This window comes from Brassica napus, chromosome C2 (assembly GCF_020379485.1).
Source record: "Brassica napus cultivar Da-Ae chromosome C2, Da-Ae, whole genome shotgun sequence".
NCBI lineage: Eukaryota > Viridiplantae > Streptophyta > Magnoliopsida > Brassicales > Brassicaceae > Brassica > Brassica napus.
This window is the reverse complement of record NC_063445.1, coordinates 39,941,816-39,961,424: the sequence shown is the minus strand read 5'-3', so window position 1 is coordinate 39,961,424 and position 19,609 is coordinate 39,941,816. Positions and strand designations below refer to the sequence as shown.

The window sequence follows — 19,609 nt, the reverse complement described above, 5'->3', positions numbered from 1 at the left end:
GAGGAGACACTGAACAAGCAACAAAATAATATGACTATAGGGGAAGATGTAGTGCTATGGAAACATAATACTGAAGTTTTTAAACCAAAGTTCATCACAAGAAGTACGTGGTCGCTCCTCCGGACCACAAGACCCCGAGTTAGCTGGTTTTCTTGTAACACCACGGAACTGTCCTAGACATAGGTCGACCCACCTACCAACAATCAACCAAGAGCATGACCCACGGACGATCCACACCAAGGGTTGGAAATGAAAGGCCAACAATCAAACAAGAACATGACTGTCCGTCCAACCCAACACCATGGTCTGGAAGCGCTATGTGACGGATTAGGGACTATTCGGTCAGAGTTACAAAATTTACTTCACGACCTAGACCAGTTCATCCACTAACTCGTCCCGCTGCATCAAGGCACAAGGCTTTGCAACCTGTACCTAGAGTTAGCATTTCCCGTTAGATCGAAGACTAAAGCTTTTCAACCCGTACAACGACCTAACGTTGTGTTAGACCAGACCAGTCAAATATCAGAGTACTCATGATGCGCATATAAAACAATTACTTTATTGATTTAGGAAATATTCATACATTTAATAATTCAAGACTGGGTCCGGCCTAATGCAAAATCGAGCCAACAAACACATAACACAATACCGTTTACAAAGGTATGAAATCTACTCCGGCGGTCCTAACGTCCAGCTCCAAGCTATCTGATCATCCTTAGCTATACACTAGTAAAAAAATACCACATTGCAACGAAACTGCAACGATGAGTTCGTAGCAAATCAAAAAAAGATACGAAATTGCAACGCATTTGCTACGAAAACAGGAAACGTGGCAAAACGTAGTACAATCGTAGCAAACGTTACTACGTTTTTGCTACAAAAACAAAACGTGGCAAGCTTTTGCTACGGAATTGCTACAAAAATGGACGTAGCAACTGGATACGATTTGATATCGTATCAAATTCGTAGCAACCCACCGAAAAATACGTCCCACCAGTCAAATCCTGAGCAAGTGGCAGCGATAAAAACAAAAAAACAATAAGGAACGTGAATTTTCGTCGCTTACTCTAAAGTAATGTCCCCTCAATCTGACAATTTGCTAGGTAAATAATGCTAGATATTTTGGAGCTTGCCACGATTATGGATCGTAGCAAATTTCGTAGCTATTTTCGTAGCAAAACGTGGCAAGAAACGTAGCAAGAAATGTAGCAATGTCATAGCAAAATCGTGGCGTTATTTTTTTCTATAAAAGAAAACCGAGCGCTTCACTTTCGTTAGAACGAGTTTTGTATCACAGAGAGTTCGATATTGTTGGAAAAAAGTTGAGCGTTCAATGTCGATTTATTTTTATTCAAGAGATTGGATGGATCGACACATTGATCCGATCAATAATTGTGTTTCTCGAGACTTTAAAGAAGGGGTTGATGTTTTTATCGCATTTTCTTCCAATCAAAATTCCTTTTTAGTGGGGAAAACCATGTTATGTCCTTGTTTGAAATGTCAAAACCGAAAACAACGTGACGCGAGAACTGTGTCTCGCCATCTTTACCGAGTCGGATTCAAGAGTAATTACTACTTATGGTCAAGCCAGGGAGAAAATTACTATGACGTTGGCGGATCATCAGCAGGAGGTCCATTTATGGGAGAAGAGACATATCAAGAGAACTTTCCTGATATTATGGGTGGAGGCACTGGATCAACTCATGTATTGGAGAATGTGATGGAAGCACCCGATGAGGAGCAAAATGAAGATAGTGTGTTTCAAGCATTTGAAGCCACTAATCAACCATTATATGAAGGTATTTCTCAGTCATACTTGGCGTCACAATTAATGAAAGTAAAAACCGATCATAATTTGTTAGAGTCATGTTTGGATGAGATATCACAAACTTTCAGAGATGTTCTGCCACAACCAAATCAAGCTCCTGCATCATATTATGAGACGAAGAATTTGACAAAGGCGCTTGGTCTCCCTGTTGTGAAGATTGATATTTGCGAGGATAACTGCATGTTATTTTGGAAGGAAGATCAAGACTTGTTGGTGTGTCAGTTTTGTGGGAAAGATAGATATCACCAGAACCGTGGAAAGGGAAAAAATCGGCCGAAAAAAAGAATGTTTTACATGCCTATTACGGAGAGGTTGAAGCGGTTGTACCAAGTTGAGGCGACAGCATCACAAATGCGATGGCACGCGGAACATGAGTCACCCGAAGGAGAAATGCATCACCCTTCTGATGGAGGAGCTTGGAAGCATTTTAACAAGGTATATCCCAATTTCGCTGCAGAAAGTTGGAATATATATCTTGGATTAGCAACAGATGGATTTAATCCAGTTGGTATGAGTGGTGAAGCCCACTCGGTCTGGCCCGTAATCGTAACTCCATATAACTTACCTCCTGGTATGTGTATGAAAAGAAAATATTTCTTTCTATCAGTCTTAGTGCCCGGACCAAGACATCCAAAGAAGAGCATTGATATTTATCTGCAGCCGCTAATTGAAGAATTACAAAGTTTGTGGAGTCACGGGGCAAAAGCATACGATATCTCTAGAAAGGAAAATTTCACGATGCGGGCCGCATTAATGTGGACCATTAATGACTTTCCGGCATATGGCATGATGTCAGGTTGGATGACTCATGGTCGTTTAGCTTGTCCATATTGTCTAGATGATACAAAGTCATTTTGGTTGCAACATGGAAGGAATCATAGCTGGCTTGACTGTCATCGAATGTTTCTGCCTAAAGAGCATCCTTACAGGAGAAATGTCCAAGCGTTTCGAAAGGGAAAGACGATAACCGATGATCCTCCACCATGGTTGAATGGAGAAGAAATTCTCCGTGAAAGAATCAACAACATCGAAGGATTGAAGAAAACTGTTGAATGTGGAGGCAATGGACACGAGAAACCTGCGAGCAACATAGACGGATATGGGAAATATCACAATTGGGTGAAGAAGAGTATTTTTTGGGATTTGCCGTATTGGGAAAATCTTCTTCTTCGCCACAATGTGGACTTTATGCACGTTGAGAAAAATTTCTTTGATAATATTATCAACACGGTGCTTAATGTTCCCGGGAAGACGAAAGATAATGCAAAGTCAAGGATGGATCTACCTGATTTGTGTAGAAGGCAAGAGTTACATATCAAAGATGATGGAACGATGCCAGTGCCGATATTTCGGTTGTCTAAAGAAGAAAAAAAAGAATTCTTGTGATGGTTGAAGGATGATATAAAATTTCCAGATGGGTACGCTTCAAAGTTTAGTAGATGTATTGACGAGACAAATTCGAAGCTTTCGGGCCTGAAAAGTCATGATTGCCACGTCATCATGCAACGACTTCTTCCATTTGCATTTAAGGAATTGCTTCCCAAAAATGTCCACATCGCAATTTCTGGTAAATTATTTTTTTTTTTTTGTATAAGTGTTACTTACTACCTACTAACTCAAAAATGTTTTGTGTAGAGATAACACTCTTCTTTCGGGATATCTCTGCAAAGGTATTGAAGAGTGAAGATGTTGCAATTTTAAAAGAAAGCATTGCAGTGAAGCTTTGTAATTTGGAAAAGATTTTCCCTCCTTCATTTTTTTATGTTATGGAACATCTCGTAGTGCATTTGCCAGATGAAGCTACCTAGGTGGTCCAGTGCAATATAGATGGATGTATCCTTTCGAGCGATACATGTACCATCTAAAGAAAAAAGTTAAAAATAAGGCACATATTGCAGGTTCTATTATTGCCCAATGTCGTAATGAAGAGATTTCTACATTTTCTGCACACTTCTTTGGGAATCCAGAAGTGCCCGCTCAAGTCTTGCAACCTGGAGATATTCTATTCACATATCAAGATCCAGATGTGCCAAATATGTTTTACCATGAAGGTCGAGTGAGTGGAAAAGTATAACAGAGGTATCTAACCGATGATGACTACACTGTGATGCATAAATTTCTGATGCTCAATTGTCCTACATTTGAGCCATACAAAAGGTATTTCAACCAATTTTTATATTCTACATTTCTAACGACGTTAACTGGAAATTTTAATCATTTTATAACAACAACCGAACAGGATGTTTGAGGAGTTTATGATGGAAAGAAATCCATCTATATGTGGTAATGATCTACAGATAGCGAAAGACAACCACTTTGCAGAATGGGTGAAAAACTATGTAAGTTTTTGATATAATATGACTATCAATGTGAATTTATCATTTATAAACATGATTTTAATTAATAGGTTGTCAATGCGAGTCAGTTATATGATTTTCCATTGTGGATGTTGAATTTCGTACAAGGACCAAAACACAATTATAAAGCTTGGCCGATTTATTTCTCACGAGGATACTGCTTCCACACACATAGCCATGGCCAAGATAAGACAACCCAACATTACGGTGTCCAAGTCCGGGGTACGACGGACACTGATTATTACGGGTTGATCAAAGAGATAATGATGGTTGAGTATTCTGGTTCTTTTGGGCTTAAGGCCATGGTTTTTAAGTGTAAGTGGTTTGATACAGTTGTAGGTTGGGGGATTCGAAAACATAAATCAGGAATCGTCGATGTGTCACCGCGCTGGCAGTACGAGAAATATGACCCATTTATCTTATCTGGTAATTGTGATCAAGTTTGCTTCATTCCTTATCCGCAAGTTTGTCGTACATCAGCAAGCGATTGGTGGGCATGTACGAAAGTTGTGCCTAGAGGGGTTCAAGAAACTTCCAAAGTTGTTCTTACTGCGTTACAAGATGATACACGCAACCAAGTTGTTGCCCAAAGTGAAATGTTACGCATTGAATCTTATGTTGTGGTAGATGATTCAGATTATGATTCAACGCCGGTTGTTCCTCCCTATGACGAATACATTTCTGAAGATGAGTTAGAAGAATCATGTACTGATTCTGATTCCGAATCTGATTCTGATTCTGATTCCGAATCTGATTCAAGTTCTTAGTTTTTAAAAGATATACGAATGTATAATATAAGTTCTTAGTGTTTGTAAAATATATGAATGTATAGTATAAGTTCTTAGTATTTGCAAGATATATGAATGTATAATATAAATTCTTAGTGTTTGCAAGATATGAATGTTTAATGTATAATATAAGTTTATATGTAGTTTGTAGTATATAAAAATGTATCATATAAAAAATATGAGTGCATAATTTAAAAAAAAAATTTTTTTTTTTTTTAAAAAGATATGAATTATCCTACTTATACTATCTTTAAACCCTATCTATACCCTAACTAACCCCTAAATTCTTCAAATTCTACAAAATCTTCAACATTTTATTATATAATTTGTAATTTACAAAACTGTCTCATATAAAAAATATTAGTGTATAATTTATTTTTTTTAAAAGATATGAATAATCCTAACTATACTATCTTTAAACCCTATTTATACCCTAACTAACCCCTAAATTCTTCAAACTCTTCAAATCTTCAACATTTTATTATATAATTTGTAAATTTATAAAACTGTCTCATATAAAAAATATTAGTGTATAATTTAAAAAAAAAAGATATTAATAATCCTGATTATACTATTTTTAAACCCTATCTAAACCCTAATTAACCCCTAAATTCTCCAAATTCTCCAAAATCTCCAAAATCTATTATTCCCTCCAACATTTTAGAGCCCAATACCCAATTCCCTCCAACATTTTGGACCCCAAAACCCATTTTCCCACACTTAGCATTTTTTTCAACTTTTGTTTCCTTAAGAAAGTCGTAACCTTTCTCTAAGTCGTAACCTTTCTCACCTCTCGTCTCTCACCTTTCGTCTCTTTCGATCTCTCTTCTAGGTCTCTCTTCCATGGCTGCTTCTACCGAAAACACAACCAACGACCGTCGTCGTCCTCGCCCTCCCGGCTTGACTCTTCCAGGTGAGGTTTCGATTTCTCTCTGTCTCTCTTATCTCTTTGCTTCTCTCTTTTCATTTTGTGTTTCTCTCTTCCAGTTAGGGTTTCGTTTTTCAATCGCCACACCTAGATTTTCATGTTCTAGTGTTTCGATTTCGATTTGGGTTTCAAGTTATGGTTAGGGTTTTGATTTGGGATTATGGTTTGCTTTCGGTTTTGATTTGAGATTACGGTTTGCTTTCGGTTTTCAATTTGGGATTAGGGTTTGCTTTCGGTTTGGATTAGGGTATGGACTTTCTGTTTCGATTTTACTTTCACGTTATAGTTAGGGTTTGCTTTCGGTTTTGGATTTGTGTTTTAATTTTTCTACAATCTTAATAGCTTCTTATGTTTATTTCTGTCTACAGATGTGAGATACTTGAGACCCCAATTGAGAACCGCGTCAATGCCTGCTGTTACGACTCCTGCTCCTGCTCCTGCTCCTGCTCCTGCGCAACCAATAGGACCTTCATGTTCAGGATCTGCGGCTCCTCCAGCGGCTCCTCCAACCTATGTGAGGAGAATAGAAGATGCTCTGCTACGTGCTCCATCCAGAATAAACCAGCCACACCTTCATCCTGATAAGCCCAATGGAGCATTGTGGTAAGTGATATCATTTACTTACCATTAGTTAATGACATTTAGCTAAGTGTTTATTATAAATTTGATGCCTTTTTTAGTTACCTTAGTTATGTGTTAATATTGTCCTTAGCTAATTCTTCTTATCCGTGTGCTTAATGACGTTAGCTAAGTCTTCTTATCTGATTTTGTTTGATGCTTAACATTTTCTTTGCAGGTTTGGGGTTGATCCTGAATTTCATGCTTTTATCCGAGCAACATGGCAGGGAGATTACTGGGGGCCGTGGCAAAGCTGGATAAAGGTTCCAGAGCCGAAGAGAATAGGATGGTGGCACTCATTCATCATAAGTGATCCTGAACCATCTCCATTTCTATTCCTAAGTATATTTTTGTAGCAACAAACTAATCACTTCTCTTCTTTTCCAGCAACAATACTACTGGGAAGACAGTCTTCATGAGGAAATCCACTTTAAATGGAAGCTTCAGACTCAAGTGTCTATCTGCGGACGCATAAGCCAAAAAAGGAAAAAGAACAAGATACCTAAATACATCAGTAAGAATGACTGGAAAATAGTCCTTGCGAATTGGTCAACAGATGAAGCAAAAGCCAAGAGCCAATCAGCAGCTGATTCTCGCACTTCGGCTCCTGTGGGGTTGAAGATGCACGTCCATGGTGCAGGACCACGCTACTTTGTAAATATTGGGTATCGTATGGTCAGCTTTCCAACTTGTCTTACTTGCATTTTTCCATTTATTTAACTGCTAAATGTCTAACTTTCTGTTGTTCCTTTGTTGTAGATGATCGACCAAGGTTTGGATGCACTACCTTCATATACAGACCTTGCAAGGAAGACTCATACTCGCAAAGATGGGACCTTCATGGACGAACGAACTGAGCAACTGGTTCTAGAGGTTGAGCAAGCAGTTGAAGAGATGTTAGAAGATGGTTCTCCAGTTGGAGATTGCCAAACTTGCTCAAATGCTGCCACAGAAAATTCTAAGCACCTTCTCCTAAACCAAGAATACATCATGGTAATAATCTCTCTTGCTCATTATATTTGTTTCTTCTTACTCTTGTATTGAAATTGTAACCAGATCAGACTGCATTTTTTGTGACTGAATTTTCTCTGTGATAATGTTATCTTGTTTTTGTGTCCTTTTCAGCGTGGAAAAGACACGCAAGAGCACCATTTATGGGCTTGGCAGTGTTCAATTCAACAACAAACATCCTTCTGAGTCAGTTCCTGCTTCACTCAACCGAAACATCGGCTTAGAGACGAGGGTTTGTGGTTTGGAGACCATCTCTCAGGAAATCAAGTCTGATTTCCAGACTTTGAAGTCTGATGTTCAGGCTATCAAGACTAACTTCAACCAAGGGATGGCTAAAACTCAATCAAGTCTCGACATGATTCTGCAGTTTCTTCAGCCTCAAGCTTCCAATCATGCTTCATTTACTGCACAACCAACTCAGTCTCAAGCTCCATCTCAAGGTTAAGCTCCACCTCAAGGTCAAGCACCATCTCCAGCTCGTGATATGTCTCCAGCTCAAGGTGAATCACAACCTCAACACATCACCAGTAACAATTCTGAGTTAGATAGGTGGTGCAACACATTGGGTTTGTAGGTCTTAGATGTGGCTTGCCCTAAATCAAGTTTATGTATTATGTTTTAATCTTTTGAACCTTCTGAATGTTGAATCTTTTGAACCTTTTGGATGTTTGATCTTTGAACCTTCTGAGCTCTTAAGAGGCTCAATATGTAATATAATTTATGTTTCTGTTTCAAAAAAAAATTGTTTCTAATTAGTTTTTTTTAAATTGTTAAAATACCTATTCACGAAAACCATCGTAGCAAAACAAAAACAAAGAGACGAAAACATTCATCTCTAATCCATAGCAAATTGTGCGACGAAGTAGCCGTGTCCAAATTCGTAGCAAACAAAATAAAAGATACGAAACCGTTCCTCTCTAAATCGTAGCAACTTTCCACGTACACGTCCGTAGCATCTTCGTAGCATGTTGAAACAATGTTTGCTACGAACCGAATTTGCTACGATCATATAGCTACAATTTTGAAATCGTCGCATTTCGTAGCAAGCTCTCCATATAGCTACGAAAAATCACTCATAGCTACGATTTTTGACCGTTGCTATTTACGTTTTTTTTACTAGTGATGGCTACCTTCAAAAAAGACAACGGAGTTGAAAGAGTAACCTAATGTCACTCAGTGAGCCGGTGGCCTCTACCCGCAACCTAGACTCTAACCCGGACAACCCAAAATAACAATCAATCTAGCACTACCATCCAATAAAAGCTAAGGCTAAGCAAACCGTTACTAAGTTAGACCCAACCTCCTGCAATGATCTAGCTTCATGTAAGGGGAACCTGCATTAAAACAAGTCAACAACCAATCCCTAGTTAACCATATATACGCCTAAGTTCAGTACTCATGTAGTGTTAGACACATACACTATACAAGTATCATTAATCGGTCGACCAATGATATCACTCAAATTACCCTAACGAGTGAATTACTCTCTCAAATAAGCGGTTCGGATGTAGTACTTAGGGATCGAATCCACAGAGACTCTAGGATTACACAATAGATTATGGTCTTGAAATAAATCTAGATCGAATGGTTTATAAGTTTTAAAGCAGTAAATGGATTGGTGAGCAAGTTTATTGCTCGATTGATTGTTTTGAGGTTGTTAACAGTTATGTAAAGTAGCTAGATTCAGGTATATTCTCAGGTATGATAAGTAAAACTTAATTTGGGTTTTTAGGGTTTTATTAATATTAATTGTTCTTGAATTCAAACTAAGATATAATCTATTTGATTGTCTAATCTGGATCTCGGATCTCAACTCTCGTATGTTAATCACGAGAAAGTGTCGATCGATAATTCTTTATGAATATTGATCGATACACCTTTCAAAATATCGATCGACTAGCCTATCGCTACGTCGATCGATACTTCATCCAGAAAGCTTTATGAACAGGTTTGATTTATATTCTCCCAATTAATCCTAAGATCTAAGTTTAAAGGTTGATCAATCCTAAACTTAGCTTTAAGCACAACTAGATGAATGAACTATATTTCTAAACAACCTAACAATTGTTGTGTCAGTATTACATTTATCAACCCATTTGAGAAACCTAAATCTAACAGTAAGGACTACTCAGACATATTCATGAAACACATAGTTATGATGGTCTGAATAATACTTAGATAAAATAAACAATAAAAGTAAACAGAAATAGTGAAATCAAAAGAGTTCAAGATCTTCTCTGTTTTGCAGTAGATGATCTATCTCTCCAATCCAAAGCTCTCCTCTTTTAGAATGATGGCTTCTTGCCTCCTCCCAACTAGGTCTAAAAGGTCTCTAGGCAAGTCTGCTTCTAAACTGATACAAAACCCTAATAAATATCCTAACAGGCGGCCAGAGACTAATGATGTAATTATTGAGACTTTTGTGAAACTTGAAATCTTCTAATTTATCATTAACTCTCGGGTGGCTTCACTATCGACCGATATGAGGAGCTCAACGTCGGTCGATATTTGGTGATAATTGTCGGTCGATATTGAGTGGTGACTGTCGATCATCTCTTGCTTCCAGCGAAGCTCAAAAGACCTCCAATTGCTCCAAATACATCATTTCCTTTTAGATAGTACATGGACCTATAAATACTCTAAATAGACTCTATATAGTAGTAAATATATCTTAAAACACTTATAAAGCATGGCTAATAATGGGTAAAATCCATGGTCTATCAACTCCCCCAGACTTACCCTTTTGCTTGTCCTCAAGCAAAACAGACGGGTAGTCTCTCTGAAAGAGGTTTGAAAACAGCAGGGACTCACGTGATTAAAACTTAGAATCATCACCTCTACAATATTGCAATCCACATCTAAGAGGTCCTAATCACAAAAACACATTATACCATATCCTAGCTTAGCAACCAAATTCACCTAGCCAACAACTTAGCAAATCCTGTCTGACATTCCCCTCTACCAACCTCATTTCTTAACATAAATAAAAGTGCAGGCTTTACCTTGGGAGTATCGATCACAGGATGCAAGGATTTTCAAACAAGTATTTGGATCTGCAGGTAAAAGTTAGTTCATATCTTTTCTCTCTACTAATTTCGCTCTTTAGTTAAAGTGTGCTTCCATTGCAGGATCATTGACCAAGATTGGACAGGCTTCCATGAATCAAGCCTTAATAGTTGTTGCCACCAAATCATGTTCACTTCTTTTTGACCTATATCCAAGAATTCATGTGAATCGAACCTTGATGATTTCCGCCACCAAGTCCCGTTCGAATTCTTTTTGTTGGAGTCCTTAGGAAGCAAGCCTTAATGGTTGTAGCCACCAAGCCCTGTTCGGATTCCACCTAACTAACACCTATTATATATATATATATATATATATATTTTTATTTATATATATATATATTTTTGGAAATAAATATCTCTACCTATAAATCTAGGGTCGAAATAGAGAGAGAAAATGTGATAAATCTACACAAGGCTTTACCTTCCAGACTTGTTTAAAGAATCCGATCTCATGTATACCAAACCCCAAGACAAGCAGTTGTGTCAAGTTTAGTGTTGGAGGTCAGCTTTGGTTCCTTCAAACAATCTCAACAAGTGTGAATAGTTGACAGGTAGATCCACTTTAGTGTCTTTAGTACTATCTGCAATCAGTAAGTCTAGAATGATGCTAAAGAGTGTTAGATAACAAGCAAAAATCTAATAAGTTCATTATCCTCTTCTTGACTCAATAAAACATTTTTCTTTGAAAATATAGATTTTTAGAAATCATATAATAAAATGATATCAGTAAATACCTCCCCCTGACTTAAATCTCACTGTCCCCAGTGATAATCAGTCTAAGATTAGTAGGTTAGAGAATAATTAGTAAATATTGGTTAGATGTTAGACAAGAGAAAAGAATGTGTTACCCTCTGTCTCGAGGATCGATCGGCATGTACACCGCATAATCGATCGATATCATTGCATCTCTGTCGATCGAAGTAAACGTCTCGTCGTCGATCGACAACGCAGAGACAAAAAACGTCTGCGCTAGCTGCAATGTATCCCCGTGTCTAAATGTATCCATGTGTCTAACTCACTTTCAGAATTAGCATCAGTCAGCTAGGTTAGCTCTGTTAGACAATCCAAACACATGCAAGATTAGCAAAATAGATAAACTCCAGTCATAACATAGAATAAGTAGTTCAAAAGTAAATCCTAAGAGTTCGAAAATAGACTAGTCCTCATCAACGGTCTCGTCGCTGGAGGTGCCTATGTGCTGGCGGGATGGTCCTGCTGCTGATGGTGAGCTGGCACGCACACCTGCTCGAACAGCGACATCTCGATACTCTAGCCCAGATGGCGTGAGAGCATCGACTACGACGCGCTGGAAGTCTCCCTCAGGACGTGTAGACATGTCTGGCATAGGGGGGAATGGCGGTAGTGCGTCCTCGGGCTGATGCGGCTGAGGCCTCCAGGTCGCTGGACCATGTAGCGGCATGGCCGCTGGGGCTCAGATGAGGCGAGGGTCAGGTCAGAACTGAATGCTGGTAAGGCCATGGGCGAAGTCCGTGAGTGACCGAAGTGGGAGTCTCACCAAGTGTATTCCGTCCTCATCCCTGAAGCACCAGTCGTGGTCGTCTTTGAGCCACTGTGCGCTCGTGAGGTGCGCTGCATCCATGTAGACGATCCGGTCGTCCATATCAGGGTCGTCTAAAGGGACTCCGCAATGGTGGAAGATCGGAGTAAGTAGGCTCCCAACCGTCTCCCTCTTCTTTCCCTTTGACTGGAAAGGCTTCATCTTGAGCTTGGCCAGATGCTCAGCGAATACGGCTCCAAGGTTGGGCCACTCATCGTCCGCAGGCTCCTTGATGTTCTCCATGTGAACCAAACTCCTCACCGCATAGTAAACCAATGTAAGCTCCTGCACCCGAACCTTACTAGGTTCCATCTTACACAACAAGGTGTTGGCAAGGGCCTTCATGAAGTAGCACAGAGTCGGGTGACAGATGTCTGACTGAACAGTCTTGGCGGAGTCGAAGAAGCCAATGGCTATGTGGCCCCAAAATGTCCCTATGCCTGCAAACTCGGGTACGATGGCGTGCTGTGATATCTTGCATATTTGCATTGTTTTAAGTCTCCATTTTGCACATAATGATCATATAGATTAGGAATTTAGCATCTTTAGAATCCATATTGCATTCATATGTCCTAATCAGGTAGTGGAGTGTCCTATGGAGTAATTGGAAGTTTTTAGAAGCATTATGGCTCAAGAAGAGATGGAAAATGAAGTTAGTTCGAGTTCAAACGAGCACAACTCGGGTTGAACCAACGCGGGTACTCTTACCCGCGTCAAGGCATCGAGAGGAGCAACGCAGAGCTCCAACGCGACTTGGATCACGCGGACACCGTTACCCGCACGCACCGAGAGAAACGAAGCATCGACGATCTCACGCGGTTTGAGTGATGCGGGGTCGCATACCCGCGTAGGAAGAAGAGAAGACGACGGTCCGACGCGGGGTGAGGCCACGCGGAGAGGCCTACCCGCTCGCATGAAGAAAGAAGCTCGATGACTATCCGACGCGGGTGGTGCGACGCGGGGTGTTTCCAGTTGTTTCGACCTGAGTCGAGACTTTACCTTAGTCGAATTTTTAATGTTTTTAAGGGCTTTTAAGACTTTTTAATGGAAACCATTAGGTTTACCAAAGACATATAAATACTCTTGTAATCCTAAAGTTGAGAGGAATCTTGTTTTCTATCTAATCACAAAGAACCTTTAGGTAAGAGATCTAATCTTGATCATTATCTCTTGTAATTACTTGATTATCTTGATCACTAATCATGATTAACACCAAATCATCAAAGATTCTTGGGTTTAGCATGAAGATTAGTGAGTAGTCATCTTTGGATTCATGGGTTAGGGAGACTAAGGTTGATTAAGCTAGATCTAAAGTGTTTTATTATAGATCCATCTTGTTCCTTACTAGTATAGTGCTTTTAATGCAATTTTAGAGTTGGCCTCTCTAAACTTGAGCTTTAGGCATTTCACACCCGAAAGGTGTTCGATGAAATGGCTGAACCAACTCTACTAAGCTTTTAACATTCTTTACCAAAGAGATTTGTTGTTAAAGGTGTTAAAATGACTAATAGACTTGAAATTAATGATTGCTTAGATAACATTCAACCAAAGAGATTTGATTCTTGAGTTATCTTAGTGAATGAGCATTCATCTAGAGATAGAGTTTGTTTAGAATTGTGTCTAGGTCTAAGGTAGATAGATTGATTGAAAGTTGTTACCTTTAGATTGAAATTTGATCACCCAAGGTCAATTCCCCTAGCCCATGAGTTCTCCCATCTCATAAGAAAGAAAACTTTGCTCTTTATTGCATTTTAGTAGTATTCTAGTTCATAATCATCTCAGCAACTAATAGCACTTAGATTAAGCATGGTCTTGCATTCCCTTTGCTTTAGAATCACTTAGAACTGGTTTGACATCATTTATACTACAACATTTGATTAGGAGCCTTGAAAACTCCTAACATCAAATTGGCGCCGTTGCCAAATTCTAAGTTGATTGTGACATTGAGATTTAGTCATTTGCTTGAGACTAAGTCAATTTTTGTTTAACTGTGTTATTGCTTTTCTTTCTTTTTCTCCCTTTGCATTTCATGTGTATGAACACAAGGAGCAGAGGTCCAACAAACCTAGTTCCAAGAGTTAAAGACATTAGAGCACTTGAGAGGGAGATTGCAAGACAGAGAAGAGAAGTAGAGCAACAGGCTCACTTGCAAAGGTTGGGGTTTGATATGGAGAATCTGCCTCAAGATGGTGATGCCCAAGGAGGCATTGATCCAAGAGCTGATCCTTTTAGACAACACCGCCAGCCACAACATCCACCGCGCCAAGCTCGTGCCATTGGAGCCTATGATCAACCTCACATTAATGGTCATAGGTTGCGAATCAGAGCACCAGCTGTAGAGAACAACAACTTTGAGATCAAGTCAGGGCTGCTCAACACCATAGCGAACAACAAGTATCATGGTCTTGCTGCTGAAGACCCTTTTGATCACTTGTACAAGTTTGATAAGTATTGTGGCTTGTCCAAGACAAATGGTGTTTCTGAAGATGCTTTCAAGTTGAAGTTGTTCCCTTTCTCTTTGGGAGACAAGGCACACCAATGGGAGAAGACTCTTCTAAGTGACACTGTCACTACTTGGGATGAGTGCAAGAGAGCTTTCCTAGACAAGTTCTTCTCTACTTCAAGGACAACTAAGATCACGAACAAAATCTATGGATTTCAACAGAAAGGTCTAGAGAGCTTCAGTGAAGCATGGGAGAGGTTCAAGGGCTATTGGTCATAATGCCCTCATCATGGTTTTAGTAAGGAGAGTTTGCTTAGCACCTTCTATAGAGGAGCTCTACCATAGTGCAGAAACATGCTTGATACTGCCAGCAATGGTTTCTTCTTGGGGAGAACCGAGGAAGAGGCAGAGGAACTGGTAGAGAACATGGCTAAGAGTGACTCAGTCTACAGAGAGGAGCATGATAGGGTCAACAGAAGTGATGATCAGCCGACAAAGAAAGAGATCAAGTCCTTGCAAGAGAAGATGGACTTGCTTCTTTCCAACCAAGCTAAGCAAGAGCATATGAACTTTGTGGGTGGTCCTATTCAAGAGGTTTCTCCCAAGATCAATGAGGTTGATGGTTTGGAAGGCCAAGAAGAGCTGTGCTTCATCAACAACAATGGTTCTTGGTACAGGAAGGAGCCTAACTTTCAGTACAACAACTACCAGCAAAGGTCTTACTCTAACAACCAGCAAGGAGGATACCAGCAGAAGCAAAACACCCAGGAAGGGAGCTATCAGCCTAGGAAAAACACCCCTCCTGGTTTCACCAATAACAACAATCAGTCTACTCAAGCTCAAGGAAGTTCTTCACAAGCTCCAGCTTCAGATACAAGTGTGGATGCAATGTTCAAGAAACTTTTGGATTTTCAGGCAAAGAATGAGAATACAATGGGTTATGAGTTCAAGAACATTCACTCCAGGATTGATGGAAGCTACAATGAGCTCAACAACAAGATCCAACATTTGGAGAACCAGTTTGCTTCAATGAACTCTCAGCCAAGTCGCCAAAAAGGGGCATTACCTGGAAAGCCAGAGCAAAATCCCAAGGAAACAATGAAAGCAATCACCCTACGGAGTGGTAGAGAGTTACCTCCAAGAGTTCTCACCAAGGATGGTGAAAAGAAAGGTGGGGAGGTGGCTATCAACATTGATGATGAAGTGGTGATTGTAGATGAGAAGGTTGATGAAGAGATTCTTGAAAAGATTGTTGAAGCTAAGGGTAAAGGAAAGGTTGGAGAAGAGAAGAGGACAGTGAAACATGGTGAAACTGCTACTCCAACAAAGGAATCCTCTTTTTTTCCTCCTTTCTATGAGCCAGAGCTACCATTCCCCGGAAGATTCAAGAGACAGCTATTGGAGAAGTACAAGGCCCGCTTTGAGAAACAAATGAGTGAAGTTCAGGTCACAATGCCCATCATTGATGCTTTTATGTTGGTCCCTCAATACAGCAAATTCTTGAAAGATGTTGTAGCTGCAAAGAAGAAAGAGATGGAGGGCATGATGATCCTTTCTCACGAGTGCAGTGCCATTATCCAAAGGTTAGATGTTCTAAGGAAGCTAGAGGACCCAGGGTGTTTCACTTTAACTTGTGCTCTAGGACCTATGGTGTTTGAGCGGTGTCTATGTGATCTTGGAGCCAGTGTCAGCTTGATGCATTTGTCTATTGCAAAGAAGCTTGGATTCACTCAATACAAGAAGTGTAGACTCTCTTTGGTGTTAGCTGACAGATCAGTGAAGATTCATGTTGGTATCTTAGAAGACCTTCCCGTGATGGTTGGTAACTTTGAGGTCCCTACTGATTTTGTTTTGTTAGAGATGGGTGAGGAAGCCAAAGACCCTTTGATCCTTGGAAGACCATTCTTAGCCACAGCAGGAGCTGTTGTGAATGTCAGAGAAGGAAAGATTGATCTTCATCTTGGAAAAGGAAACATCCTCCACTTTGACATCAATGAAGTGATGAAGAGGCCAACCATCCAGAACCAAGTTTTCTACATTGATGAAATGGATGCTCTAGCTGATGAGCTTCTAGAGGAGTTGGCACTTGAAGACTCTCTACAGCATGCCTTAACAATTGAGAGAGAAGTCCAAGTGATTGAGAACAAGGAAAGTGATGCCTATGTGAAGATGCTGGACTCTCACAAGGGGATTAGTGGTGAAGAACAGAATGAGGAGCTTTCATATGAGATTCACCATGCTTCCTCAGCTACTCAACAAGAGAACCTCCAAGAGGATGATTGGAGTGAACTCAAGGCACCAAAAGTGGAGCTTAAACCTCTTCCCCATGGTGTAAGGTATGCTTTCCCTGGCCCTAATGAGACTTATTCTGTCATAGTGAGTAGTGAGCTGAGTGAAGATGAATTGTCTAAACTTTTGAATGAACTTAAAAATTATAAAAAGGCAATAGGCTACTCACTAGATGATATTAAAGGGTTATCACCTTCTTTGTGCATGCATAGGATACATCTAGAGGATGAATCTATGACTTCTATAGAGCATCTAAAACTCCTAGTTGCAGTAGTAATCTATCCTACTTCGGATAGCAAATGGGTGTCTCCTGTGCATGTTGTCCCAAAGAAGGGAGGAATAACTGTTGTTAAAAATGATAAGGATGAACTAATACCAACAAGAACAATAACATGACATAAGATGTGCATAGATTATCGAAAACTTAACTCAGCATCTAGAAAGGATCATTTTCCATTGCCATTCATTGATTAAATGCTAGAGAGACTTGCAACTCATCCCTATTATTGTTTTCTTGATGGGTATTCAGGGTTCTTCCAAATCTCCATACATCCAAATGATCAAGAGAAAACGACTTTCACATGCCCCTATGGTACCTTTTCTTATCCAAGGATGCCATTTGGGCTATGTAATGCTCCAGCCACTTTCCAAAGATGCAAGATGTCTATTTTCTCTGATCTTATAGAGGATGTTGTGGAGGTGTTTATGGATGACTTCTCTGTCTACGGATCTTTGTTTTATGCTTGTTTGTCCAATCTTAGCAGGGTCCTCAAAAGATGTGAAGAGACCAACCTTGTGCTGAACTGGGAGAAGTGTCACTTCATGGTTAAAGAAGAGATTGTGCTTGGACACAAGATTTCAGAGAGGGGGATTGAAGTAGACAAGGCCAAGATTGAAGTGATGGTTGGGTTAGCTCCACCAAAGACGGTTAAAGACATTAGAAGCTTCCTTGGTCATGCTGGATTCTATAGAAGATTCATCCAAGACTTCTCAATGATAGCAAGGCCAATGACTAAGCTTCTATGCAAGGAGGCAGCATTCAACTTTGATTGGGAATGTCTAGAAGCATTCAAGAAGTTGAAAGACAAGCTGGTTAGTGCCCCCATTGTGCAGCCACCAGATTGGGATCTCCCCTTTGAGATCATGTGTGATGCTAGTGACTATGCTGTGGGAGCTGTTCTTGGTCAAAAGAAGGACAAAAAGACTCATGTGATCTGCTATGCGAGCAAAACTCTTGATGAAGCCCAAATGAAGTATGCTACAACTGAGAAGGAGCTGCTAGCCATTGTCTATGCCTTTGAAAAGTTCAGAAGCTATTTAGTTGGGTCAAAGGTCATAGTCTACACTGATCATGCTGCATTGAGACACCTCATGACCAAGAAGGATGCTAAGCCAAGGCTGTTGAGGTGGATCTTGCTGCTACAAGAGTTTGACCTTGAGATCAGAGACAAGCCAGAAGTTGAGAATTGTGTAGCTGATCACTTGTCTAGACAGAAGATTGAGAGTGGGATCCCCATTGATGAAGGGCTTCCAGAAGAACAAATCATGGCAATCGGAGCAGTGGTGGCAGTTTGTGAAACTGGAAAGAAGCTTGAAGAGGTGAAGGGAATTGAAGAGAAAGGGCCTTGGTATGCTGATTTGGTGAACTACTTAGCTTGTGGAAGAGAGCCAATGGGTCTTGAAGGATATGCCAAGAAGAAGTTCTACAAAGATGTGAAGAGATACTATTGGGATGAACCTTACCTCTACATCCTTTGTAGAGATCAACTCTATAGAAGAGTAGTAGCTGAAGAAGAAGTTGAAGGGATCCTCACACACTGTCATGGATCATCCTATGGAGGTCATTTCGCTATTTTCAAGACTGTCTCAAAGGTGTTACAAGCTGGGTTTTGGTAGCCTCATATGTTCAAGGACACTCAAGACTTTGTCTCTAGGTGTGATTCATGCCAAAGAAGAGGGAAAATCACCAAAAGGAATGAGATGCCTCAAAACCCAATTCTAGAAGTGGAGGTGCTTGATGTGTGGGGTATTGATTTCATGGGACCATTCCCATCATCTTTTGGCAACAAATACATCCTTGTAGCTGTTGATTATGTCTCCAAGTGGGTGGAAGCTGTAGCAAGTCCCACCAATGATTCTAGAGTGGTGATCAAGATGTTTAAAAGCACCATCTTTCCAAGGTTCGGAGTTCCAAGAGTTGCCATCAGTGATGGAGGCTCTCACTTCATCAACAAGCTATTTGAAAGTCTTCTCAAGAAAAATGGTGTAAAGCATAAGGTTGCAACTCCCTACCATCCTTAGACATGTGGTCAAGTTGAGATCTCCAACAGAGAAATCAAGTCTATTTTGGAGAAAACTGTGGGGACTACAAGGAAAGATTGGTCTATCAATCTAGATGATGCACTTTGGACTTATAGGACAGCTTACAAGACCCATTTGGGAACACACCTTTCAACCTTGTGTATGGAAAGGCTTGTCATCTACCAGTTGAGCTTGAGTACAAGGCATTATGGGCTGTTAAGTTGCTGAACTTTGACATCAAGAGTGCCAAGGAGAAGAGACTTCTCCAACTAAATGAGCTTGATGAGATTAGACTTGAGGCTTTTGAGAACTCAAGGATCTACAAAGAGAAAACCAAAGCTTTTCATAACAAGAAGATCTTGAAGAGAGAGTTCAGTGCTGGAGATCAAGTGCTTCTCTACAACTCTAGACTGAAGTTGTTTC

The 19,609-nt window shown here is 40.0% G+C and overlaps 1 protein-coding gene, 1 non-coding gene and 1 pseudogene across 2 annotated transcripts; 2 read left to right on the top strand and 1 right to left on the bottom strand.

Moving 5' to 3' along the window:
• Positions 1–1,477: 1,477 nt before the first annotated feature.
• Positions 1,478–3,214, top strand: LOC106412626. The gene has a single exon (XM_013853542.2). The coding sequence runs from the start codon at positions 1,478–1,480 to the stop codon at positions 3,212–3,214; it is 1,737 nt and encodes a 578-aa protein (XP_013708996.2).
• An 11,571-nt stretch (positions 3,215–14,785) lies between these two features.
• On the bottom strand, positions 14,786–14,892 carry LOC125582580. The gene has a single exon (XR_007320037.1). It is a non-coding gene; the product is annotated as a small nucleolar RNA R71 (small nucleolar RNA).
• Positions 14,893–18,781, top strand: LOC125582390 (annotated as a pseudogene).
• Positions 18,782–19,609: the final 828 nt, after the last annotated feature.